Source organism: Jaculus jaculus, chromosome 8, assembly GCF_020740685.1.
Source record: "Jaculus jaculus isolate mJacJac1 chromosome 8, mJacJac1.mat.Y.cur, whole genome shotgun sequence".
Classification (NCBI taxonomy): domain Eukaryota; kingdom Metazoa; phylum Chordata; class Mammalia; order Rodentia; family Dipodidae; genus Jaculus; species Jaculus jaculus.
This window is the reverse complement of record NC_059109.1, coordinates 114,619,106-114,645,545: the sequence shown is the minus strand read 5'-3', so window position 1 is coordinate 114,645,545 and position 26,440 is coordinate 114,619,106. Positions and strand designations below refer to the sequence as shown.

Sequence of the window (26,440 nt, the reverse complement as noted above, 5' to 3'; positions counted from 1 at the left end):
GTAGTCTTGATTTCAGAAATTCTCCTACCCTGTCTCCAGAGTGCTTTAACTAAAGGCATGTGCCACCATGCCTGTCTCCTATTTTTTTTTCCCCCAACTGGCAAAAAGTGCCTGTGAAATGTTTTTGTGGTTGATAGAGGTTGAAATAAGAGTATGAACACTTGGGAGGCAAAGGTAGGACCATAACTGAGTTTGAGGCCACCCTGAGACTGAGTAGTGAATTCCAGGTCAGCCTGATTTCCTCTACCCATGTCAGTGGCTGGCTGTGACCACATATACGTTGTAACTGCAGTCCACAGTGCAATGAAGATGAAAGAATTGCCCTGTGTGACCAGCTTTGGCTAGGCTTGGGGGCACATGTTTTTAATCCTAGCACTCATCCTGAGCTAGAGGGAAACCCTACCTTGGAAAACAACCAAGATAAACCAAAAACTATCTCTTGCCTGGAATGGTGAGGGAAACCTTTAATTTTCCACCCTTTAAGCCAAGGAGGAAGAGGTAGAAGGATCTCTGCACGTTCCAGGCAAACCTGAGACTAACTACATAGTGAATTCACGGTCATCCTGGGCTAGAGAAAGACCCTACCTCGGGGTGGGGGGGGGAACCCATCCAGTCTTCAAGGTACAGCCTTATAAATATCAAGTGATGTATTATGGAAGACATTGGACGATCTCCTTCATGCATGTACACAGATCTCCGCATATATTACTGAGATGTTCCCCCCACCCCTCCAAAAAAGACAAGGTTTTTGTTGGTAAACTCGACTACATGAGTTCAGATCCCACTACCCCATGTCAATGCCAGAACCTGTTGGGGTTTGTAATCCTAGTATACTATGCCAAATAAGAGATGGAGACCGGAATTATTTCTGGAAGTTTGTTGGGCAGTTAACCTGCTGCATAAAGGTGTAAACAGTATACCGTATCTCATGACCTGGAAGATGAAGCCTGATTTTAAACAAAACAAGAAACTGCTGGGAATAGGTTATGTGTTTTCAAGGATTCCATTCCAAGCCTTTAAAAAAAAAAAAAAAAAGTCTTATAGCCATTTTGTGTTTTATTCATTTCTTTTTAAGCCTTTTATGTAACTTATTCTTCTCCCTTTATACTATAGGGCAATGTGTATGTGAAGTGCCCATCAATTGCTGCAGCTATTGCTGCTGTCAATGCATTGCATGGCAGGTGGTTTGCTGGTGAGTTTGATCATTTTCATATGTGATTGTTCAACAAAGACTAGAATAAAACACTGAGACAACTTTCTTTTTTTTCCCCTCAACAGGTAAAATGATAACAGCAGCATATGTACCTCTTCCAACCTACCACAACCTCTTTCCTGATTCTATGACAGCAACACAACTTCTAGTTCCAAGTAGACGATGAAGAAAGACACAGTCCTTTATGTACATAGCTTTTTTTTCCTTGAGAATTCATCTTGAGTTATCTTTTATTTAGATAATAAAGAGACAAGAGTCTACTGTCATTTGTATACAATTCCTGTTACCTTGAAAAATAAAAATGTTAACAGGAATGCAAGTGTGCTCATTCTCCCTAACTAGCAGTTCCCAGTGTATACAAAGCTGTTCTCTTGTTCTGCCTTTAAATGTTCATGTAGAAAATTACATTTAAGGATATATAGGAATAGCTCTAGGTGAACAAATGTGCTTTCTGTGTAAAGGCAGACAGGTATGTAATGTTTTTAATGTTCAGATGCTTAACTTTTTACACAAATTTCATTTCATGATGTTATTTGGCTCGTGGTTTTGCAGAGGTTTCTCAAATACACAAAAGTGTATGGAAATTCTAGGCAGCTAAAGGGCTGTTTGGCATCTCACCTTGCATTCTGATCATTTGGCAACAAAGGGAGATTTAAAAATTATATTTCTTGATGGTAACTTTTCAATTAATGTATCTGTAAAAGTTTCTTTGTAAATACTGTGCTCTGGTGTGTCTTAAGATTCCAAACAAAATGATCCCTGCATTTCCTGAAGATGTTAGTAACAGTGTGGTGAGTGGAGCAGTCTGGGCAAGAACTAGGAAATGCAGAAATAGGTTTTGTCTGGTTGCATATAATCTGCTCTTTTTAAGCTCTGTGAGCTCTGAAATATATTTTTGGGTTACTTCAGTGTGTTTGACAAGACAGCTTGATATTTCTATCAAACAAATGACTTTCATATTGCAACAATCTTTGTAAGAACCACTCAAATAAAATTCTCTTTAAAAGGCCACAGGAAATCCTCATTTTTCAAATGCTGTAAATTTAAGGAGATATATGAGCATAGGATAGTTGGGTTTGTTTTGTGCTTGTGACAGGGTCTTAACATGTAGCCCATCTTGGCCACAATTTCATATGAAGTGGTAGAATGAAAGGTATGTGCCTTCACATCTTGCCTATTACTAGTTTCTCTGACATATTTTGGTGGTACTTTATTATTTACCAGTTCCAGAGTTTTGTTCAAGTCCTAGAGATAAATGGCTTTGTTCATGCTACTTGTGAGCTGCATCTTTTTGGCATGTCTGGGAAAACATTTGCCCTCTAGCTGTCTTATCAACTGCTTTATAGTAATTTCATGATAACCCAACATGATACCTTATGAATCAAAAAGAAGGGGAAAAAAACCAGATTAATGCTGCTTATAAAAGCTGGATGAGCCGGGTGTGGTGAGGCACGCCTTTATAATCCCAGCACTTGGGAGGCAGAGGTAGGATCACCATAAGTTCGAGGTCACCCTGAGACTACATAGTGAACTCCAGTTCATCCTGAGCCAGAGTGAGACCCTACCTCAAAAAAACCCCAAAAAAACAAAACAAAAACTCCTGGGAGATTGTGGTCTCCTGCAGTCTGAAGTCAATACTTAATTGACTGGATTAAAATTGAGGAGGGCTTGAGAAATGGGTTTAGCAATTAAGATGCTTACCTGCAAAGCCAAAGGACACAGGTTCAACTCCCAGGACCCACATAAGGTAGAGACATTTTCTTAACCTCCCTCTCTTAAATATAATAAAAATTTTCTGTTTTTTGAGGTAGGGTATAACTTGAAAATAGTCTCAGCCTGGCCTCCTACCTCAGCCTCCAGAGGGCTGGTGTTCACCACTAATGTATCTTAACATTTTGCTTTATGTTTTCTTAATGCTCGCTTGTATCTGAAGAAAATGTCCAAGCTATTTTTCATCACTGTGGGACAGATTATGTTGTCAGAATCTCCACCTACCCCTGCCCCACAAGTCTTCATGTATTTGTCTGAACTCTTACCCCCATGGCCCAGGCAGTGTCTCACTAGCTCAGCCTGATCTGGAATTTACTAGGTAGTCTCAGAGTGGCCTCAAAGTCACAACAATCTTCCCACTTCTGCCTCCACAGTGCTGGGATTAAAGGCATGCATCTCCTGGCTTTTGTTGTAATTTTTTTATTAGAGAGGCAGATAGAGAATGGGCTCTCCAGTCACTGTAAACTAACTTGACCCTTGTGCCTCATGGGTCCTGGGGAATCCTAGGTACTTTGGCTTTGCAGGCTAGTGCCTTAACTGCTATGCCATGTTTCCAGTCCTACTTTCTCCAGCCCAGGCTGACCTGCAATCCACTCTGTACAGTATCAGGTTGGCCTTGAAGTCACAGCAACCCTACCTCTGCCTCTCAAGTGCTGGGATTACGTGTGCAACCGCACCCACCTTACCAATTTTGATTTAATAAATAGGATTTATGAAACATATACCCATCCTATTCATTAGGGTTTTTTAAGTACAGTCTTAATCTAGCCCAGGCCAATCTGGATTTCACTTTGTAGTTTCAGTCTGAATTCAAATGCCTTACTAGGCATTGCAATTCTTAAATATATATTTATTTGAGAGGGGGAGAATGGGCGTGCCAAGTGTCTCAGCACTGCCTATGAACTCCAGATGCATCTGCCTCCTTGTGCATCTGGCTTTTGTGGGTTCTGGAGGGTTGAACTGGGATTTTTTGGCTTTGCAGGCAAATGCCTTAATTCCTAAACCATCTCTTCAGCCCTGGAATTGTTTGTTTTTTGTTTTTCAAGGTAGGGTCTCACTCTGGTCCAGGCTGACCTGGAACTAACTCTGTAGTCTCAGGGTGGCCTTGAACTCAAGGCGATCCTCCTACCTCTGCCTCCCGAGTGCTGGGATTAAAGGCATGCGGCACCACGCCCGGCTGGAATTTTGTTTTTAAGGCAGTCTCCCCTCTCACTCAGGCTAACCTGGAATTCACTATGTAGTCTCAGGGTGGCCTTGAACTCATGAGGATCCTACCTCTGCAAAGTGCTGGAACTCAAGGTATGTATCACCATGCCTGGCTTGTTTGGGAATTTTTTATTTGCAAGCAGAGAATAGGGCGTCCAGCAAGTAATTCTAGACACATGGCTATACTGGGGAGTTGAACCCGTGTCATTAGGTTTTGCAGGCAGGTGCCTTAACTACTGAGCCAATCTTCTAGCCACCACCTCTCCCAAGCACTCCAAGGTCGCCAGCCACTGGAACTCCAGCTGCATCCCACCTTGTGCATGTGGCCTACATGTGTCCTGGTGAATCAATCCTGGGTGCTTTGGCTTTCCAGGCAAGTGCCTTAACCACTAAGCCCTCTAGTCCTGGAATTCACTATGTAGTCTCAGAGTGGCCTGTAACTCGTGATCCTCCTACTTTTGCCTCTAAAGGAGTGTAACACCACACTGGGCTTCGTTTGGATTTCAGGCTGACCTGGAACATACTGGCCCAGGCTACTGTTTAATTCAGGTGATCTTCCCACGCCACGAACCACCATTCCTGGTTTTTAGCTTGCTGTTTTAATTTATGAAATCTTTGCCTAGAGTCGGTAATAACAGGCTGAGAATGAAAGAAAAAACGTTTATTACAGTACAAGGGTCAGGATGGCTGGGAAAGTACAGATGTAGCTGGTAATCACTGTTCTGATTAGCATCGTATTCCCATTCCGATGGCCATGAATGTGCCAAAGGTGCCGCCACTCTGCATCATGGTTTTCCCAATGCCACCCATCAGCTCCCGACCTCGCATTCCGATCCTGAGGAGAAAAAGATTGGAGCAACTTGTAAGGAAAATACCAATAAGTTATTAACGTCCCATTTACAAGTACATTTTCCAAGTAAGCACTACATAAGTCTGGTCTCATTTGTCATTCCAAGGATGTCACTCTAACCACCTAGGGTGAGAATGTAGGAGAATTTGTACTCAATGCCACATTAACTGCATTCACTTTCTGGAAGGCATAAAATACATCGTTTATGAATAACACAATGTTTTAAAATGCTGGGTAAATGTTAATTGTGCAATGTTGAAAAACATCAAAATGTGGAAATGAACTTTTGTATGTTTCCAAGGCAGAAAAATGGCTCAAAAGTTTTTCCTGTCTAAGTATAAATACTGGGCATCAACAGGATTTTCTACAATATACGCTGCATTCATTATGTACCAGGTTAGGCGCAAAGCATGCTATTCTAGTTTTTTTTTTAATGTTTATTTTTATTTATTTGAGAGTGACAGAGAAGGAGAGAGAGAGGGAATGGGCGCGCCAGGGCTTCCATCCACTGCAAATGAACTCCAGACGCGTGCGCTGCCTTGTGCATCTGGCTAACGTGGGTCTTGGGGAATCAGGCCTCGAACCGGGGTCCTTAGGCTTCACAGGCAAGCGCTTAACCGCTAAGCCATCTCTCCAGCCGTTTTTTTTTTTTTTTTTTTTTTTTTTAATGTTTATTTGAGAGATACAGAGAGAGGATGGCGCGCCAGGGCTTCCAGCCACTGTATGTGCCTCCTTGTGCATCTGGCTTTCATGGGTTCTGGAGAATCAAATCGGGGTCCTTTGGCTTTGCAGGTGAGCACCTTAACCACTAAGCCATTTTCTCTAGTCCCCAAACCCGGCTCTTAAAAAAAAAAAAAAAAGAAGAAGAAGTGAAATTGGCCGGGCGTGATGTGCACATCTTTAATCCCAGCACTCGGGAGGCAGAGGTAGGAGGATCACCATGAGTTCGAGGCCACCCTGAGACTACAGGGTGAATTCCAGGTCAGCCTGGGCTAGAGCGAGAGACCCTACCTCGAAAATCCAAAAAGTGGAACTGGCCATTAATCTACAGTTGAGGACACTCATGCTCCAATGTACCCGTAGTCACTGTACTCCCAAGGGTCAGAAGGCCATTTTGAGTGTCTAGAGCTCAGATCGACCCCTAACCTTTCGCTTCCACCCTTAAAACAGGAAGTCACTTCTCCTTTGGCTCAGAGGACGAGGAGAGCAAGTGGGCAATCCCGCCGGGACGCCCCGGCCGGCGCCCGCCCTCACCTGAGACAGGAAAAGGTGCCGAAGAGCGCCCCGGCCGCCATGCCCACGGCGCACCCCATGACGAAGCCCATCTTGACGCGGTCGAAGCAGCTCGGCTGGGACTGCCCGTAGGGACCCACGGCCACCGGCATCTGCGGGGGTGTAGGGGGGAGGTGAGGGACAAGAAGTGAGGGCCCGGCCGCCAGCCAGGGAGCCGGGCGGGCTCGGGCTCGGGGGGGTGGGGGAGACCTCGGGGCAGGACGTCAGCGCGGCCCGCCCGAGTCCACACCGCCCCGCCGTCGAGGCCCGCCGTCGCGCGACGCCGCCGGGGCGCGGCCGGCCGCACCTCCACCTCACCTCACCTCGCTCTCGGCTTCCGTGGCTCCGCCGTAAGTCTCACTCTCTCGGAAACCCGGGAGGAGGGCGCTCGCCGCCAGGGGGATCGCTTCCGGAGCGAGGCGGCGACTTCCGGGAGCCTGGGGCCGGACACCGCAAGCCTTTTCGCTTGGAGGGCTCGGCCGTCGCCGCCGCCGCCGCCGCGGGGACCATGCTGCTGCGAGCCGCTTGGAGGCGGGCGGCCGGGGCCGTCAGCGCCGCGCCGGGGCCGCAGCCCGCGGCGCCCACCCGGGGACTGCGCCTGCGCGGTACGCTGCCCCGAACCCTCCGCTCTGCACAGCTGCGCGCCAGGCTCGGCGCCGCTGTCCTCCCGCAGCCGCGCCGCCCGGCTGTGCCGCCCACTCCGACCCTTCCTCTCGCCCGCGTCCCTCACCTTTTCCTTGCACCGGGCCCTCGTATGTGGACCCTGCTGCTCTACCCTCCGCCACCACCCCCCCCCCTCACCCCAGAGCCCTCGAATCGCGTGCTTGAAACAACCTCTCCTCCTGCACAACCTACCCCGGGGGATGCTCGGGCCCGGCCAGCAGCCTCGGGAGGAGCTCGCCCTCACCTGCGCTGCCCGCCCTTCTCCTTCCAGATGGCCTGGTTTTTACAGCTTCCTCCCTGCCATCGAGATACTTTGTCAACATTGCCTCCCAACGGCCTCCTCCTCCAAGTACCCGTTCTCGGCTGCTTTCTTCGAGGTCTTTCCACAACGTGCCTGGGTCTTTTGAGATTCAGCCCCAAAACATCCCTTAAAGTCCCCTCGATGCAGCTTCGAGCTTCTGCCATGTCATATGTTCCTGAGTCCATAGTTGCATCCTGTCTCATTTAGCCACTCCTTTTTTTTTTTTTTTTCCCTTCTTCTTGGTCAGTTGTAGATCATGCTCCCCTGTCGGCTATTCCCTCTGACACAGCCACTGCCCCTGAGGCAGAGTCAGTGCAGCGACCTCTCTATATGGATGTACAAGCTACAACTCCTCTGGTAAGGACTGAGGTGGAAATTTTCCCAAGGCTGTTTACAGGTATAAAGGTTAAAGGGCAAATTCACGGGAAGGCCATATCTTTGTAGAATTGAAAACCATTTAGTGTGCTAGGAAAAGCAATAAACCAAGAGTCAGGAAGTTTTAAGTTCTAGTTCCGCTAGAAACGATTTTACTACTTTCTATCCATTGCCCCTGCCGGCCTGGCAAGGAGTAGTTTAATGACAGTTAATTGCATGAGCCAGTCCGGGAACTGAATATGGTGGCTTAGGTCTGTAATCTCAGCATTTAAGAAGTTGAGTCAGGGGATCACAGAGAGCTTGAAGCCAGCCTAGACTCCATAGGAAGTACCAGACCAGGCTGAGCTATAGTTTGAACTGCCATGTCTCATTAAAAAAAAGAAAAAAAAAAAATCTTCCAGGATTTCAATTTTAATTGGAGAGCTAAGGAAAGAAAGTTTGTAAGTGTTAGGTTTCATAGTTTGCAATTTTTAATAAAGGGAAATGTTGTTATACATGTATTAAAAATATTTCCCCTGCATAATGAAAAGGATAGTAATTTTGCTGAATGTTTTGAGTTGCAAGTTATTTCAAGATATCTCATGGATGTCTATCCATGAAGTGTTTGGCAAGATAGACTTTTTTTTAAAAGGTTAAGTACCAAAGGTAGTCCAGCCTAGAGAAATACTAAGTATTAGCTTTTTAATTTGTACTATAACATCCTTATGCTTTCTATTTTAAGTGTACCTTTTTCTCAAACAACTTAGATATTTTTCCATATCATTTTTTTCTGATGCAGAGTTCAGTGTAATTAATATTTTACTGCGTCTCATAATGTATTATATGTTTAAAGCCTAGTGACTTCATTTTGACATTCTTGTGATTTCATATGCTGTTTTCTTCAAGCAATAAAATTCTAGTGTGTTTTATTAAAAACAAAAAAGCTGGGCGTGGTGGTGCATGCCTTCAATCCCAGTACTTGGGAGACAGAGTTAGGAGGATCACCATGAGTTTGAGGCCACCCTGAGACTACATACTGAATTCCAGGTCAGCCTGAGCTATAGTGAGAACCTACCTCAAAAACAAAACAAGCAAAAACGTGGCCATGGTGGTACATGCCTTTAATCCCAGCACTTGAGGTAAGAGGATTGCCATGAGTTCCAGGCCACCCTGAGACTACATAGTGAATTTCACATCAGTCTAGGCTAGAACAAGACCCTACCTCAAAAAAAAAAAAAAAAAAAAAAAAAGTTAGTTTGAAAAAAATAAATAAAGGTGGGCTGGAGAGGTTGCTCAGTGGTTAAAACACTTACTTGCTAAGTCTGAATGCCTGGGCTCAGTTCCCCAGTACCCATGTAAAGCCAGATGCACAAGACTGATGCATTCATCTGGAGTTTGTTTGAGTTTCTGGTATACTCCTCACTCTCTCCAAAAAACAAATAACTTTTTAAAAGGAACAAAGAGGGGGCTGCAGAAATGGTTTAGTAGTTAAGGCACTTGCCTGCAAAGCCAAACGATCCAGGTTCAATTCCCCAGGACACACATAAGCCAAATGCACAAGGTGGCACATGCATCTGAAGTTCATTTGCAATGGCTAAAGGCTCTGGTGCACCCATTCTTTCTCAAATAAATGAATAAATAAAAATTAAATGAATAAATAAATAAAAGGGCTGGAAAGATGGCTCAGCAGTTAACATGCTTGCCTGCAAAGCCTAAGAATCCAGGTTTGATTCCCCAGTACCCACATGAAGCCAGATATACAAGGTGGTATATGTATCTGGAGTTGGTTTGCAGTGGGTAGAGGTCCTGGTACACTTGTTCTCTCATTCTCTCTTTCTCTCATAAATAAACACATAAATAAATAAGTGAAAAAGAGCTAGGTGTGGTGGCACACACCTTTGATCCCAGCACTAGGGTGTCAGAGATAGGAGGATTAACATAAATTCGAGGCCATCCTGAGACTACATAGTGATTTCCAGCCTGGACCAGAGTGAGACCCTCCCTTGATTTAAAAAAAAAAAAGAGGGCTGGAGAGATGGCTTAGTGGTTAAGCACTTGCCTGTGAAGCCTAAACACCTTGGTTCTATGCTCGATTCCCCAGTACCCATGTAAGCCAGATAAAAGGTGGCGCATGCCTCTGGAGTTTGTTTGCAGTGGCTGAAGGCCTTGGTGTGCCCATTCTCACTCTTTGTCTGTCTCTCTCAAATAAATAAATAAAATAAATTTAAAAAAAAAAAAGGAAAAACACATAGTCTCTGGAATAAGGAGACTGCCATCTTGGCTAGATGGGCTAAAAATATTCAAGAACCCAGCACATGGTAAGCACTCAATACATTGTTTTTATTACTATTAATGTTATCACTTGGTGCTAAAGATTGGACCTGAGGACTGTAAAGATGGCTCAGCAGTTAAGGTGCTTGCCTACAAAGCCTAACGTACAAGGTTTGATTCCTACCCACATAAAGCCAGATGCATAAAGTGGTGCATGCATCTGGAGTTACAGTGGCTAGATGTCCTGGCATATTCATTCATTCATTCTCTCTCTGTGCAAATAAATAAAATATTTTTTAAAAAAAGTTGGACCTGAAGCCTTGTGCATGTTAAGCACACGTCATACACTTTTGTTTTAGTATATGTGTGTGTATGTGTGCATTTTCCTGTTCATGTGGGAACATGCATGTGTTAAGGTAAACATGCATTTTTCTGTCTCCACCTGCCTCCTCTCCCTAGGTGTTCTGAATTACAAATGCTAGGGCAACAGTGATTTTTCACATGGGTTCTTGCTATCCAAACTCAGGTACTCACTTGATCTACTTGACATCTTCCCAGTTCCCAAGTCTATTTTTTGTTTGTTTTTCCAGGTAGGGTTTCATTCTAGCCCAGGCTGACTTGGAATTTACTATGTAGTCTCAGGGTAGCCTCAAATTCACAGTGATCCTCCTACTTACCTCCTGAGTGCTGGGATTAAAGGCAATATACTTTTCACCAGTGCATGAGGGGGATGTTTGCCTGTGTCGAGTCTCAGCCCATATTAATCACATTGCCTGGCAGGAATGGAAACACTAGTAAAAATAGTTACCAGAACAAGGCAGTGCTGCCAGGTATGGTGACATATACCTATAATGTGAGCACTCAGGAAGTGAAGGCAAGGGGAGCAGGAATTCAAGGCATGCCTTTGGTATGGAACAGGCTTGAGGCCAGCATGGGGTGTATGAGGCCCTGTCTCAACAAAAAGGAATAGAGGGGAAGACACTGTTTATTAATGACCTCTGGGGGTGGTAGAACAATGTGATTTTTAAGACGATTCAACAGTGAGAATAGGTAAGGTTGATACTTTTTAAAAAAAGTTTTTGTTTATTTATTTGTGAGTGACAGACAGAGAGAGGATGGACACATCAGGGCCTCCAGCCACTGCAAACGAACTCCAGATGCATGCGTCACCTTGTACATCTAGCTTACATGGGTTCTGTGGAATCGAGCCTCAAAGCAGGGCCCTTAGGCTTCACAGGCAAGTGCTTAACCACTAAGCCATATCTCCAGGCCAGGTTGATACTTTTTTTTTTTTTTTTTTTGGTTTTTCGAGGTAGGGTCTCACTCTAGCCCAAGCTGACCTGGAATTCACTATGGAGTCTCAGGGTGGCCTCGAACTCATGGCAGTCCTCCTACCTCTGTTTCCCAAGTGCTGGGATTAAAGGCATGCACTACCACGCCCAGCTTGATACTTTTTAATAAGGATTTTAGAGTTGGAAGAATGTTAAGGCTTAGCATAGGCTGTGTCTGAAGGGTTGGGATTGTAGACAGGGTGGGCAGGTTTAAGGGGATAAAGTAGGGTCTGCACTGACCAGGGTCTGAAAGAGATTGAATTCTTCTCTGTGCACAGGACCCTCGGGTACTTGATGCCATGCTTCCATACCTCGTCAATTACTATGGGAACCCACACTCCCGGACCCATGCTTATGGCTGGGAGAGTGAGGCAGCCATGGAACATGCTCGCCAGGTTAGTACAGACGTTAGAGTGAAACCTTACTTTGCAAAAACAAAAAACAAGCTCCAAAAGCCACGCAGTCAGGTTTTTAACAACATTGACCCCGCATTTTAGTACCAGTTTTACTGTTACAGTCAGCTTTGCCTTGCTACCAGAAAATACCAGACCAAGAGCAGCTTGTGGGAGAAGAAGGTATGTTCTGGCTTACAGACTCTAGGGGAAGCTCCATGCTGGCAGGGAAAACGATGGCATGAGCAGAGGGTGGCCATCACCTCTTAGACAACATCAGATGGACAGCAGCAACAACAAAGTATACCCTCTTCCTTTTGATTAACTGTAATTCTATGCCCCTGGTTTGATGCTATTAACCATAAGTTCTATTATCTGGCCTGCACCTGGTATGATGTAATTGTGATTTTTGTCTTTATAAATCCTATCCCACTTTCCTTCAGGGTCTAGAGCCCTCCTGAGCAATTGGTATACTCTTGGCCATTGGCAATAAAGGAGTTTTAATTGGCTTAATAAGTGAGGTGGTCTGTAATTCCCTCACATGGACTGTAACTTTGACCTGCCTGTATTCTTTCTTTCTCCCAAGTAAGTAAGTGAGTAAATTTTATTTAAAACAAAAAATAATATTCAAAAACAATATTGGCATTTTTGGTTTGTTGAGAGTGACTAAACTCTCATATTGTAATCCAAGCTGGCCTAGAACTCAAAATGTAGTGTAGGCTGGCCTCAAATTCATGGCAGTTTTTCTGCTTCAGCCTCTGGAGGGCTGGGATTACAGACATGAGCCACCATAATACCTCTCTTGACATTCAGGCTTTTTTTTTTTTTTTTTTTTTGTAGACATGGTCCCATGTAGCCTGGGCTACCTTGAACTTTCTATGTATCTTAGGATAGCCTTGAACCTGCCTCCACCTGGTTTATGTGGTGTTGGTGTTTGATCACAGGGCTTCCTACATGTTAGGCAACATTCCCCAACTGAGCTATATCCCCAGCAATATTTGGCATTCTTTTTCTCTTTTTCCTTTGAGGCAGTCTCACTCTAGCCCAGGCTGACCCAAAACTTGCTCTGTAGCCCCAGACTGTGCCAGGCTCACAGTGATCATCCTCCATTAGCCTCCCAGATGCTGGGACAAAAGGCCTTCACTACTACATCAGCCTTGGCATTCTAATTAGTCTATTTTGGGGTGGTAAAAGCGATGGGACCTAAGATGTAGCAATCTGTCCCTTTGTCTTATCTTCAGTCAGACTTGGTAGGTAATGAGTTTCTTTCTGAGCAGTTGATAGAATGCAGTGGAGTGTTTCTTGCTCCAGAATTCTGTTCCAGTTGTCTGCTTGGGGAACTAATGCTATGTATCTGTGGTCCTTGACTTACAGCAAGTAGCATCTCTGATTGGAGCTGATCCTCGTGAGATCATTTTCACTAGTGGTGCTACTGAATCCAACAACATAGCAATTAAGGTAAGAGTAAGGGCGCTGAGGGTGTGACTCTGTGGTAGAACTAACCTAGTGTGTGAGAGGCCCTGGGAAGAGAAAGGCAGGAAAAAGAGAAGGGAGCCAGAACCAGAAACTCTGAGCTGTCTTGACTTTGGAGATGCAGTTCCTCTATTACTTGGATTTATACATTTCTTTTTTTTTTTTTTTTTTTTTTTTTTTTTGGTGAGGGGTTAGGGTTGACATGGAATTCACAGTGTAGTGTCAGGATGGCCTCAAATTCACAGCATTCCTCCTCATCCTCCTACCTCTGCCTCCCAAGTGCTGGGATTTAAGACATGTACCACAAGGCCTGGCAATACATTTTCCCCTCTAAGGTCCCCAGCCCTACCTTTTTTTTTTTTAATTAATTAATTAATTTATTTATTTGAGAGCGACAGACACAGAGAGAAAGACAGATAGAGGGAGAGAGAGTGAACGGGCTCGCCAGGGCTTCCAGCCTCTGCAAACGAACTCCAGACGCGTGTGCCCCCTTGTGCATCTGGCTGACGTGGGACCTGGGGAACCGAGCCTCGAGCCGGGGTCCTTAGGCTTCACAGGCAAGCGCTTAACCACTAAGCCATCTCTCCAGCCCCTACCTTTTTTGAAGAGATGATACTCTCTGATGTGTTGCTTCCCTCAGCTCTTGTCATCTTAAATTATTTGTTGTTGGTCTGAGTTCAACAAGGTATTTGGATAGGAAAGGAGATGGTGTAGGGTTCTTTGTTGTGTTGCATTTTATTTTTGGATGGCAGCTATTTCAAAGATCTATATCTACGATATATATATATATATAATATATATGGAGAGAGAGAGGCAAGGCAAACAGACTGGAGAGATACATATATGTATGTATGTGTGTGTGTGTATATGTGTGTGTGTGTGTGTATATATATATAAACAAACAAACAAACATATATATATATATATATAATGTTATTTTTTGCTTCAGAGAAATAGGAAGAGAGAGAATGGGTGCACCAAGGCCTCTAGCCACTGCAAACAAAGTTGGGGTTTACACAAGTAAAATTCCACTCTTGGCAGTCATGTTGATGTTTCATAGAACATAATTACATTTGACTGCTAGGATTACTTGAGTAAATGCCAAGGCTTTTGAGAAATTGTGGCCTGCTGTAGGTTCAGTTCAGATACCACACCATCTCACTGCTTCTCAATATGCTGCTAACACTGGTTTTCCTGACCCTGGCTTGAGACTCAGAGGCTTGGGATGAGCTCTAGAATCATTCCCACTCTGTTCATTCCCATTAGCAGGAAAGTATCCTTCCTTTAGACTTTATAGACCTTAAATTCAGGGTGGAATTTCCTCCAAACGTGGGGACTGTTTGTGCAATGGAGAATACTTTCAAAAAAGTTAAAATTTTAGATTATTTCTAAATGCTTATTGCAAGATTTATGACTTAAATCTTTACCAAATTACTAATTCAGGCTTACTAACAAAGCACAGAGGCTGGAGAGGTGGCCCAGCCATTGAGACGCTTACCTGCAAAAAGCATAATGACCTGGGTTTGATTCCTCAGTACCTATGTAAAGCCAGATGTACAAAGTGGATGCCCTGGTGCACACATTCTCTCTATTGGTCTTTGTTCTCTCCATCTCTCTGCTTGTAATTTTTTTATTTTGAGAGTGGCAGAGAGAGACAAAACAGGTACGTGAGGACCTTCATCCTGCTGCAGACGAACTCCAGACACATGCGCCCCCTTATGTACATGTGTGGCATTGAATGCCTGCATCAATACCTCTGGCTACCTGGGAACGGATATTTGAACATGAGTTCTTAGGCTTTGCAGTCAAGTGCCTTAACCACTAAGCCATCTTTGCAGCCCATAAATAGATATTTTTTTCAAAGCACAAGCTGGGCATGGTTGTGCACACCATTAATCCCAGGACTGTTGTTTTCACTGTATTTATAATGGTTGTAAAAAGACAATATACTTTCCAGGTGTGGTGGCACATGCCTTTAATCCCAGCACACCGGAGACAGAGGTAGGAGGATTGCTGTGAGTTTGAGGCCACTCTAAGACTACATAGTGAATTCAAACCTGAGCTAGAGTGAGACCCTACCTCAAAAAAACTAGCCGGGCGTGGTGGTGCGTGCCTTTAATCCCAGCACTCGGGAGGCAGAGGTAGGAGGAGTGCCATGAGTTCGAGGCCACCCTGAGACGCCATAGTGAATTCCAGGTCGGCCTGGGCTAGAGTGAGACCCTACCTCAAAAAACTAAAACAAACAAACAAACAAACAAAATCAAAACAAGAGACAATATACTTGCTTTCTGTTGAGTATTCCTTCCTAGTTTTTCTTTAAAGTCACATGCCACCATGCCTAGGCTTTTTTTTTCATTTGTAGACTTTTTTGTTGTTGTTGTTGCTGTAATTTGAGAGATGGAGGGAGAGAGAATGGGCGTGTCATAGCCTCCAGCTGTTGTAAACAAACTGTAGATGCATGTGCCACCTGTGCATCTGGTTTATGTGGGTCATGGGGAATCGAACTTGGGCCCTTTGGCTTTGAAGGCCAGCACCTTAACCTCTAAACCATTTCTCCAGCTCCACTCATAGGTTTTTATTTGGAAAAAAATTCTAAATTTTATAATGACAACAATGGTAATAACAAGAAAAATAATACAGTAAGAGAGCATCAAGCAAAATGAGACATACATTAAAATTATGAAGTGTGGAGCCAGAAGGATGACTTAGCTGTTAAGGCATTTGCCTGCAAAGCCAAAAGACCCAGGTTTGAGTTCCCAGGACCCAGGTTAGCCAGATGCACAAGGGAGCGCATGTGTCTGGAGTTTGTTTGCAGTGTCTGGAGGCCTTGGCATGCTCATTCTCTCTCTTCCTCTTTCTTGGTCAAATAAACAAAAATATCATATATATATGCTTGCCTACAAAGTCTAAGGACCTGGGTTCAATTCCCCATTACCATAAATCCATATGCACAAGATTACATGCATCTGGAGTTTATTTGCTGTGGCTAGAGGCCCTTGTGTGTCCATTCTTTCTTTCTCTCTTTCTCAAATAAAAGTGTTTTTTTTTGTTGTTGTTTGTTTTCCAGTAAAAAAAAAAAAAAAATGTTAAAAGAGGGGCTAGAGAGCAGGGCATGGTGGCACATGCCCTTAATCCTAGCACTCAGGTGGCAGAGGTAGGAGGATCGCTGTGAGTTTGAGGCCACCCTGAGAGTAAATAATGAATTCCAGGCTAGCCTGGGCACAGCTAGACCCTACCTCAGAAAACCAAACAAATAAAAAAATTAGAAATTCTAGGACTGTTTTAGCCTGTCTTTATTGTTTCTTCAGATATTACAAACATTTGCCTTGGTGTGCGGCCAGTTGCAGAGGTTGTCCGTAGGGTTCAGTCCCTAGACCAGAAAAATAGTCTCTCTTTTTAGATGAGATTGTAGTTATTGCTATCTTTCTGAATAAATTCTCCTTTCTTACACTGTCACCAATCTTTAGGGTGTGGCCAGGTTCTATAGGTCACGGAAAAAACACCTGATCACCACCCAGACTGAACACAAATGTGTCTTGGATTCCTGCCGTTCCCTGGAAGCTGAAGGATTTCGGGTGACCTACCTCCCAGTTCAAAAGAGTGGCATCATTGACCTAAAGGTAAAGGTGGCTCTTGGTATGAGGGGCAAAATAGGTGGAGCCTAGTTGCAGCCTGTAGATCGATGTCTTTAGCTTTGTCTGGAATTTAAAGGTCCATCTAGTAGTTATGTTAGGGCATAGTGTTAATGGCATTCTCAGAAAAAGACATGTTTACCTTAAATTTATTATGTTCTCCTTTTCTCTGGAGGACTTATTTCTCAGCTCTGTTGGTGATTTCTGGTTTAAAGGAGAGCCACTGGACAGAGACTCACACAACTGCAAAGTTCTGGCCTCCTTCCCTGTGCCAGTGCTTCTCATCTCCATATGAAGGAGCTATGATAGCCAATGGCATGGCTCAGTGGCAAGAGTGCTTGCCTAGCATGCACAAGGCTGTCAGTTTAGTACCCAGAATCACAAAAAGCAAACCAAGAAAGCATTTTAATGTATGCTAGCTGAGGGAGAACATACCTGTAATCCAAGGACCCAGAAGCCTGAGGCAAGAAGATTGTGAATCCAAAACCATCTTGGGCTTCATAGTGACACTCTGTCTCAAAAAGCCAAAGTAAATAAGTAAAGCTGGTGCATCATGGCTCATGCCTGGAGGCTGAGGTAGGAAAAATCACACAGAGTTTGGGGCCAGCCCAAGCTACTGAGACCCTGCTCCCCCCCCCCCAAAAAAGCTGGGCATGGTGGTGGCACACGCCTTTAATCCCAGCACTTGGGAGGCAGAGATAGGAGGATCCATGAGTTCAAGACCACCCTGAGACTCCATAGTTAATTCCAGGTCAGCCTGTACCAAAGAGAGAACCTACCTCAAAAAAAAAAAAAAAAAAAAAGGTATTCTTGCCAGGTGTGGAATAGTGGCTCATACCTGTCGTACTAGCACTTGAGAGGTAGAGAGGCAGGAGGATTAGTTTAAGGCCTACATCTGCTACATATTGAGTTCCAGGATAGCTTGGGTTACATTGTAAGATCCTGTCCCCAAACAAAACAACAGGCAGGGAGTGAGGGCCCATGGCTTTAACCCCAGCCCCCGGGAGCAGAGGTGGGAGGAGCACTGTGAACTGAAGGCCAGCCTGGAACTACACAGTGAGTGCTAGGTCTGCCTGGGCTAGAGCGAGACCCTACCTTCAAAAACCAATTAACAAATATTAAAACAAAACAGGGTTTTAAAGGTGCTTGTTTGCAAAGCCTAACAACCCAAGTTCAGTTCCCCAGTACCCACATAAAGCAAGAGGCACAAAGTGGTACGTCAGTCTGGAGTTTACAGTGGTCCTAATGTTTTGCTTTCTCTCTTTCTCTCTTGGAAATAAAAATAAAAACATTTTAAGCCGGGTGTGGTGGCGCACGCCTTTAATCCCAGCACTCAGGAGGCAAAGGTAGGAGGATCACCGTGAGTTCGAGGCCACCCTGAGACTCCATAGTGAATCCCAGATCAGCCTGGGCTAGAGTGAGACCCTACCTCCAAAACAAAAAACAATAAACAAAGCAAAACAAAAAACACACTTTAAACAAAACTAAACATGCCTCAGTGGTTAAAGACACTTGCTGGCTTGCAAAACCTGCTAGCCCAGACTCAGTTTCCCCCATACCCATGTAAGGCTAGGTTCACAAACTGGCACATGTATCTGGAGTTCCTTGGCAGTGGTCACAGGCTCTTGAGTGACCATATCATTTCTCTCTTTCTTTTGTAAATTTTTGAAGTAGGATTTCACTCTAGCCCAGGCTGACCTGTAATTTTGAGGACTGAACCCAGGGAATCACACATCCAGGCAAACACTATTTTTTTTTAATTTTTTTTTTTTTTTTTTGAGAGCGACAGACACAGAGAGAAAGACAGACAGAGGGAGAGAGAGAGAATGGGCGTGCCAGGGCTTCCAGCCTCTGCAAACGAACTCCAGACGCGTGCGCCCCCTTGTGCATCTGGCTAATGTGGGATCTGGGGAACCGAGCCTCAAACCGGGGTCCTTAGGCTTCACAGGCAAGCGCTTAACCGCTAAGCCATCTCTCCAGCCCACTATTTTTTTTTTTAACCATTCTGATGGAGTTGTATTTGTAAGAATAAGTTTGTCTACATTCTGGTTTATATAATTTTCAGGTGGTGCTTTATAGTCTCCTCCCTCTTATACACTCTTAGGAACTGGAGGCTGCCATCCAGCCAGATACCAGCCTAGTCTCAATTATGGCAGTGAACAATGAGATTGGAGTGAAGCAGCCAATTGCAGAAATAGGTGAGTGTCATAGGTCAACCTTGACTCTGTCCTATGGTCCCTCTGAGGCAACAGCAGCAGACTGGGTATTTGAACCTTCTAGAGAGTATATTGAGAAAATCAAGGGAAAGAGAACTTAAATACTTTGGAAGGGGAGAGAGAGAATGGGCATGCCACAGCCTCCTGACATTAAAGGAACTCCACATGCATGTGCCAGTTTCTGCATTTGGACTTACGTGGATATGGGAGATTTGAACCCAGGTGATTAGGCTTTGCAGGTTTGTGCCTTAACCACTGTGCTGTCTCTCTAGCCTGATTTTTTTTTTTTAAATCTTTAGAGTAATGGCAGGGTTAGGGGAGACCAGAGAGGAGGAAAGGACTTACCATAATATAGTCATTTACTCTGTGTTGTAGTCAGGTTCACATTGCTGGCAGAAATCACCCAACCAAGAGTAGCTTGTGGGGAAAAAAAGAGGTTTATTTTGTCTTTACAGTCTTGAGGGGAAACTCTACCATGGCGGGGGAAAACGATGGCATGAGTAGAGGGTGGACATCACCCCTTGGCCAACATAAGGTGGACAATAGCAACAGAAGAGTGTGCCAAACACTATCGTAGGGAAACTGGCTATAACACCCATAAGCCTGCCCCCAACAATACACCACATCCATGAGGCGTTAATTCCCAAATGTCCATCAGCTGGGAACCTAGCATTCAGAACACCTAAGTTTATGGGGGACACCTGAACAAAACCACCACACTCTGGGTAGAGATCATTCCTGGTGCATTGTGGGACCACTGCTGGGTTCCTTTCACTGAGCTATGGGCCTTCTTCTCTTTCATTTCCTCAGGGCAGATATGCAGTTCCAGGAAGGTATATTTTCATACGGATGCAGCCCAAGCTGTTGGAAAAATTCCAATTGATGTCAACAACATGAAAATTGATCTCATGAGCATCAGTGGTCACAAAATCTATGGTCCTAAAGGTACTGGCCTTTCTTGAGTTGCTGTTCTCTGAAACTCTCAGCAAGCCCTTTAGCAAATGCTCCTTAGAGTCAATAACTTGAGACTACATTGCTCTCAGAGAAAGTGTCCCAAGTGCCCAAACACTAGCTTATTTGTAAACCCAAGTAAGTGACTATGTGTATAAGATTCTTCATTGACTCCTTTAAACAATCATTAGAGTGGATATGGATATTAATTTGCCTGAAGAAAATAAGGTTTTGGTAATTTATATTTTAGTAGATATAAGCAGAAATGAAAAAAAAAAAAAAAGAGATCTAATTAAGTGGGTGTTGTTTTGTCTAATTCACTGTGATGGCTTCTGAGTTCCCAGAGGTTGTAATCAGTGTTTTTGTTGTTTCTGTGAATTGTTCTTTCAGAAAGCCCAACTAAAATGTTGGATTTTTTTTTTTCGAGGTAGGGTTTTGCTCTAGCCCACGCTGACCTGGAATTCACTATGTAGTCTCAGGATGGCCTTCAACTGAAGGCAATTCTCCTACCTCTGCCTCCTGAGTGCTGAGATTAAAGGTGTGCACACCACGCCCAACTAAAATGTTAGATTTTTTTAAACTTATTATTTTTATTTTTTGGCTTTTCGAGGTAGGGTCTCGCTCTAGTTCAGGCTGACCAGAAATTCACTATGTAGTCTCAGGGTGGCCTCGAACTCACGGCAATTCTCCTTCTACCTCTGCCTCCCAAGTGCTGGGATTAAAGGCCACCATGTCCTGCTCCTACCTGTTCTTTTTCTTTGTGTCTCCGCCCCCAATAGAGTTTCACTCTAGCCCAGACCTGGAATTCACTATGTAGTCTCAGGGTGGCATCGAACTCATGGCGCTCCTCCTACCTCTGCCTTCCAGTGCTGAGATTAAAGGTGTGTGCCACCATGCCCGGCTATTGTTTTGTTTTAACAGTGTGGTTTTGAGATTTTTATCAATACACAAAACTTTATTCTTTTATACCCTACTTGGTATTTCATTGTGTGGATATATCATAATTTATTTGACATTCTCCAAATGATTGCCATCTAAATTGTTTTTAATAATTTTTCTCTTAACAATAATACTATGAATCACTTTATTCATGTTTAGGGAGCGCTTTAAATCATTTTGGTCATTACTTTCAGTGATGTTATTACACTGTTTCTGGTATTTCTTCTTTTCCTTAAATTAAAAAGTATATTTTTATTTATTTATTTGGGGGAGAGAGAGAGAGAGGGAGGGAGGCATAGAGAGTGAATCTCTCTCTTTCCAGTCCTTTATTTTATGTTTTGGTTTTTGTTTTTCGAGGTAGGGTTTCACTCAAGCTAGCTCAGGCAAACCTGGAATTCACTATGTAGTCTCAGGGTAACCTCCAGCTCTTGGCAATCCTCCTACCTCTGCCTCCCCAGTGCTGGGATTAAAGGCGTGAGCCACCATGCCCGGTTTATTTCCCGTTTTTTGGAGGTAGGGTCTTGCGCTTGCCCAAAATGAGCTATAATTCACTGTGTAGTCTCTGGGTGGCCTCCAGCTCTTTGCAGTCCTCCTACCTCTGCCTCCTGAGTGCTGGGATTTAAGGTGTGTACCAACCATGCCCAGCTCCCTCAATCTTTTCAAGACTAGAAGTTTATTTTTGTTGTTGTTTTATGAGATAGGGTCTCACTCTAGCCCAGGCTAATCTGGAACTTACTATATAGTCTTAGGGTGGTCTTGAACTCACAGCGATCCTCCTACCTCTGCTTTCCAAGTGCTGGAATTAAAGGTGTGCCCCACCATACCCCACCCTAATACTTTGTTTTGAGACAAGGTCTCTTATTTTCCTACTGTGTGTGTCAGACTAATTTGCCATGAGCTCTTGGATTTTCTGTGCTCCGCCTCCCATTGCTGTAGTCATGTTGGTGTTGAGGATCACGGACATATGTGCCACTTTGTGCCTGGCTTTATGGGGTTGCTTGGGAGAATTGAACTCAGGTAAGCAGGCTTACGAGCAAACGCCTTAGTACTGAGCTGTCTCTCCAACCCCAACTTTAATTTTATTATTATTTTATTTTATTTTATTTATTCATTTTATAGAGAGAGAGATAAGAGAGACAGAGAGTGTGAATGAGTATGGGCTTGCCAGGGCCTTTTGTCATGGCAAGGGACCTCCAGGTACATGACTTTTCTTTTTTTTTCTTTCTTTTTTTTTAATTTGTTTGAGAGAGGGAAAGAGGCAGAGTGAGAGCAAGAGCGAGAGAGCGAGAGCGAGAGCGAGAGAGAGAGAGAGAGAGAGAGAGAATGAATGGTGGCACTAGGCCTTCCAGCCACTGCAAACAAACTCCAGATGCATGTGCCATCTTGTGCATCTGGCTTATATGGGCCCTGGCAAATTGAACCGAGGTCCTTTGGCTTTGCAGGCAAGGGCCTTACCGCTAATCCATCTCTCCAGCCCAGGGTACATGACTTTTCATGGGTACTGGGGAACCAAACCCATATCCACCAACTTTGCAAACAAGTGACATTAATGGTCTGTTTTTCTATTTAGAAAGATTTAAACGTAAAATTTGAAAAAGGCCAGACCAGCATTCAGGAGGCACACGTAGGCAGATTCCCATGAGTTGGAGGCCATCCTGGGACTAGAGTGAGTTCCAGGTCAGCACAGGCTAGAGTGAGAACCTGCCTGGAAAATAAATAAACAAATATATAAATTTGAAAGGTACTTTGATGTTTTTAGAAAGTGATATTTTGTTTCATTTGTGTTTCCCTACTTATAAAAACTTTTTTGTTTTAGGTGTTGGTGCCATCTACGTCCGCCGCAGGCCCCGAGTGCGTGTGGAAGCATTGCAGAGTGGTGGAGGGCAGGAGCGGGGTATGAGGTCTGGGACAGTGCCCACACCGTTGGTGGTAGGGCTTGGAGCGGCCTGTGAAGTGGCTCAGCAAGAAATGGAGGTAGGTAAGGGAGAACAGCTCTCTTTCTCTGGAAACTTCTTCCTCTGTGCTGGGTTTCCTGCACAGGAGCATCTCAGCATGGCCGAGTCAGATCTCTGTGGAAGAAGAGGTCTCAGACAGCCCTGTCCTGGAGCCAGCTGTGGATTATGCCTGAAACCCTCACTGCTTGAGAGACTGAGGCAGGAGAATTGAGTTTGAAGCCAGCCTGGGATACATAGCAAGATCCTATGTGAAAATTAAAAATAAATAAATAAAAATAAAGGGCTAGCTCATTGGCCGAGGGCTTGTTTCACAGCAGCAAGGCTGTGTGTTCAATCCCTAGTATATCAACAAGAAAGAAATGGAGGGAGGGAGGGAGGGAGGGAAGGAAGAGAAAGAAAGAAAGAAAGAAAGAAAGAAAGAAAGAAAGAAAGAAAGAAAGAAAGAAAGAAAAAGAAAGCCAGCCAACTCTGCTCTGTTTAGGTCCTACAGGCCTTGTCAGCAGCTCCAAAATTCATGGCCTGTTAGTAGTTACCAGCCTGCTTATTTTTGGGTTGTTGGAAGTCAGTGTCAGAGCACCTTTGCACACGAGGCACTGTCCTCAGGATCGAGATTCAGTGGTCTCCAGGAGTAACGCAGAGATGAAACACTGGTCAGATGCATAGTTACTCCTGCGCAGTGGAGAAGGCCTTCACTGTGCTTAGTCCTCTCCTGTCTGCTTGCTCCTTAGTATGACCACAAGTGGATCTCGAAGTTGTCAGAGCGGCTGATTCAGAAGATAATGAAGAGCCTTCCAGAGGTTGTGATGAACGGGGATCCGAAACAACACTACCCTGGTATGCACATGTTATCTCAAGCCCCATTTTACTTTTTTTTTTTTTTTTTGAGGTGGGGTCTCACACTAGCCCAGGTTGACCTGGAATTCACTATGTAATCTCAGGGATCCTCCTATCTCTGCCTCCTGAGTGCTGGGATTAAAGGCGTGCACCACTATGCCTGGCCCATTATATACTTTTCTATTTTGTTTTGTATTTTTGTTTTTCGAAGTAGGATCTCACTCTAGCCCAGGCTGACCTGGAATTTGCTATGTAGTCTCAGGGTGGCCTGGAACTCATGGCGATCCTCCTACTTCTGCCTCCCGAGTGCTGGGATTAAAGGCATGCGCCACCATGCCCAGGACATTATACTTTTATAATTTAAGAAATAAATTATTTAATTTATTGACAGATTTTTTGTGTATTTTTATTTATTTATTAGCAACAGACAGAGAAAGAGGCAGAGAGAGAGAGAATGGACGCGCAAGGGCCTCCAGCCACTGCAAACAAACTGCAGATGCATGCACCACTTTGTGCATCTGGCTTATGTTGGTCCTGGGTAATTGAGCCTCAAACCAAGGTCTTTAGACTTCACAGGCAAGTGCTTAACCGCTAAGCCATCTCTCCAGCCCCCATTTTTTTTTTTTTTTTTCAAGGTAGGGTCTCGCTCTAGCCCAGGCTGACCTGGAATTTACTGTGTAGTCTCAGGGTGGCCACCATGCCCAGCTAATTTATAGACAATTTTTATACATGTATATATTATATTTTGATTATATTCACCTCCTAATACCTTTCTGTTGCAGTCAGGTTTGCATTGATTGTAGAAATCACCTGACCAAGAACAGCTTGTGGGAAAAAGGTTTATTTTGGCTTACAGGCTCGAGGGGGAGCTCCACGATGGCAGGGAAAACGATGGCATGAGCAGAGGGTGGATATCACCCCCTGACCAACATAAGGTGGGCAATAGCAACACAGGGGTGTGTGCCAAATACTGGCATGGGGAAACTGGCTGGCTATAGCACCCATAAGCCTGCCCCCAACAATGTGCTCCCTTCCAGGAAGCATTAATTCCCAAATCTCCATCAGCTGGGAACCTAGCATTCAGAACACCTAAGTTTATGGGGGACACCTGAACTAAACCACTACACTTTTCTTTCTCAATACCTTCTTTTTTTTTTTTTTTTTTAAGGTAGGATCTTACTCTAGCCACGGCTGACCTGGAATTCACCATGGAGTCTCAGGGTAGCCTCAAACTCAAGGCAATCCTCCTACCTCTGCCTCCAGAGTGCTGGAATTAAAGGCATGCACCACCATGCCTGGCTTTTTTTTTTTTAAGGTAGTGTCTCCCTTTACTCTGTAGTCTGGACTCACTATGTAGTCTCAGGTGGCCTTGAAGTCACAGTGATCCTCCTACTTCTGCCTTCCAATAGCTGGGATTAAAGGCATGCACCACCACGCCTGACAAAAAAAATAATTTTTTTTTTTAAATACTTACCTCATTCATTCTAGGCAAAACCTCTACCCTTGAGCTTGTATCTTCAGTTCTCAATCCCTCTTCTGGTAGAAGTGGAGACACTCAGCCCTTGTCATAGTGTTTCTTCTCTTCTCTAGGCTGTATCAACCTCTCCTTTGCATATGTGGAAGGGGAGAGTCTGCTGATGGCACTCAAGGATGTCGCCTTGTCCTCAGGGAGGTGAGTTAGACCAGATAGGCATTGCAGTAACAGTGGTTAGCTTGACATGTGTAAGTACCTCATGTTACTAAATTTCCTGGTATAGAGAAGACAGACACAAGAGCTTTTGACTCATGGTTAAGGTAATTTTGTTTGTTTGTTTGTTTTTGATTTTTCAAGGTAGGTTCTCACTCTAGCTCAGGCTGACCTGAAATTCATTATGTAGTCTCAGACTGGCCTCAAATTTACCTGCCTCATCCTCTTGAGTGCTGGGTTTAAAGGCATGTGCCACCACACCCAGCTCTGGTTTTTTTTTTTGTTTTTTTTTTTTGGTTTTACGAGGTAGGGTCTCACTCTGGTCCAGGCTGACCTGGAATTAACTCTGTCATCTCAGGGTGGCCTCGAACTCATGGTGATCCTCCTACCTCTGCCTCCCGAGTGCTGGGATTAAAGGCGTGCGCCACCACGCCCGGCTTCTGTTGTTTTTTTTTTTTTAAGTTTTTTTTTTCCTTTTTACTTGTTTTATTCATATGAGAGAGAGGAGAGCAAATAAATAAATAAAATTGAACAAAAAAAATTTAAAAGTATGGGCTGGAGAGATGGCTTAGCAGTTAAGCACTTGCCTGTGAAGCCTAAGGACCCCGGTTCGAGGCTCGATCCCCCAGGACCCACGTTAACCAGATGCACAAGGGGGCGCACGTGTCTGGAGTTCATTAGCAGTGGCTGGAAGCCCTGGCGCACCCATTCTCTCTCTCTGTCACACTCAAATAAATGAATAGAAATGAACAATATATATATATAATATATATATTATATATATAATTATTATTATATATATATTTATAATTATTATTATATATATAATTATTATTATATATAATATATTGTATAATATATTATATATATATATATATATATAAAAGAGAGGAGAGAATAGGTGTGATGGACACTGCAAACGAACTCCAGATGCATGCACCACCTTGTGCATCTGGCTTATGTGGGTCCTGGAGAATTGAACCTGGATCCTTTGGCTTTGCAGGCGAGTGCCTTAACTGCTAAGCCATCCCTCCAGCCCTGTTTGTTTTTGAGGCAGGGTCTTACTGTAGCTCAATGTGACTTAGAACTCACTTTGTAACCCCAAGCTGGCCTCAGACTTGCTGAGATCC

General features: G+C 44.2%; 3 protein-coding genes across 5 annotated transcripts in view; 2 read left to right on the top strand and 1 right to left on the bottom strand.

Annotated features, from left to right (window-relative positions):
• Positions 1–2,224, top strand: part of Rbm39 (RNA binding motif protein 39) — a 38,815-nt gene extending 36,591 nt beyond the window's left edge. For both annotated transcript variants that reach the window (XM_045155826.1, XM_045155825.1), the window contains exons 16-17: positions 1,114–1,192; positions 1,279–2,224. In XM_045155826.1, coding sequence (XP_045011761.1) covers positions 1,114–1,192; positions 1,279–1,379 — 180 coding nt within the window. In that variant the 3' untranslated portion in view covers positions 1,380–2,224. The remainder of the gene's footprint in view (positions 1–1,113; positions 1,193–1,278) is intronic.
• A 2,611-nt stretch (positions 2,225–4,835) lies between these two features.
• On the bottom strand, positions 4,836–6,763 carry Romo1 (reactive oxygen species modulator 1). 2 transcript variants are annotated; one of them, XM_004668124.2, is made up of 3 exons: positions 6,635–6,763; positions 6,294–6,424; positions 4,836–5,024 (listed from the first exon to the last, which is right to left on the bottom strand). In XM_004668124.2, exons 2-3 carry the CDS (start codon positions 6,422–6,424, stop codon positions 4,916–4,918), a joined length of 240 nt encoding a protein of 79 aa, XP_004668181.1. In that variant the 5' UTR covers positions 6,635–6,763; the 3' UTR covers positions 4,836–4,915. The 2 variants fall into 2 exon arrangements, with proteins under 2 accessions (XP_004668181.1, XP_004668180.1); XM_004668123.2 differs by having other exon boundaries at positions 6,630–6,748.
• A 53-nt stretch (positions 6,764–6,816) lies between these two features.
• The window catches only part of Nfs1 (NFS1 cysteine desulfurase), a 31,864-nt gene continuing 12,240 nt past the window's right edge, over positions 6,817–26,440 (top strand). Inside the window, exons 1-10 of the mRNA XM_045157463.1 lie at positions 6,817–6,916; positions 7,523–7,632; positions 11,510–11,626; positions 12,998–13,081; positions 16,564–16,716; positions 18,833–18,926; positions 19,755–19,889; positions 22,651–22,808; positions 23,518–23,623; positions 25,214–25,295. Of these exons, the coding sequence (XP_045013398.1) occupies positions 6,820–6,916; positions 7,523–7,632; positions 11,510–11,626; positions 12,998–13,081; positions 16,564–16,716; positions 18,833–18,926; positions 19,755–19,889; positions 22,651–22,808; positions 23,518–23,623; positions 25,214–25,295 (1,136 nt within the window). The 5' untranslated portion in view covers positions 6,817–6,819. The remainder of the gene's footprint in view (positions 6,917–7,522; positions 7,633–11,509; positions 11,627–12,997; positions 13,082–16,563; positions 16,717–18,832; positions 18,927–19,754; positions 19,890–22,650; positions 22,809–23,517; positions 23,624–25,213; positions 25,296–26,440) is intronic.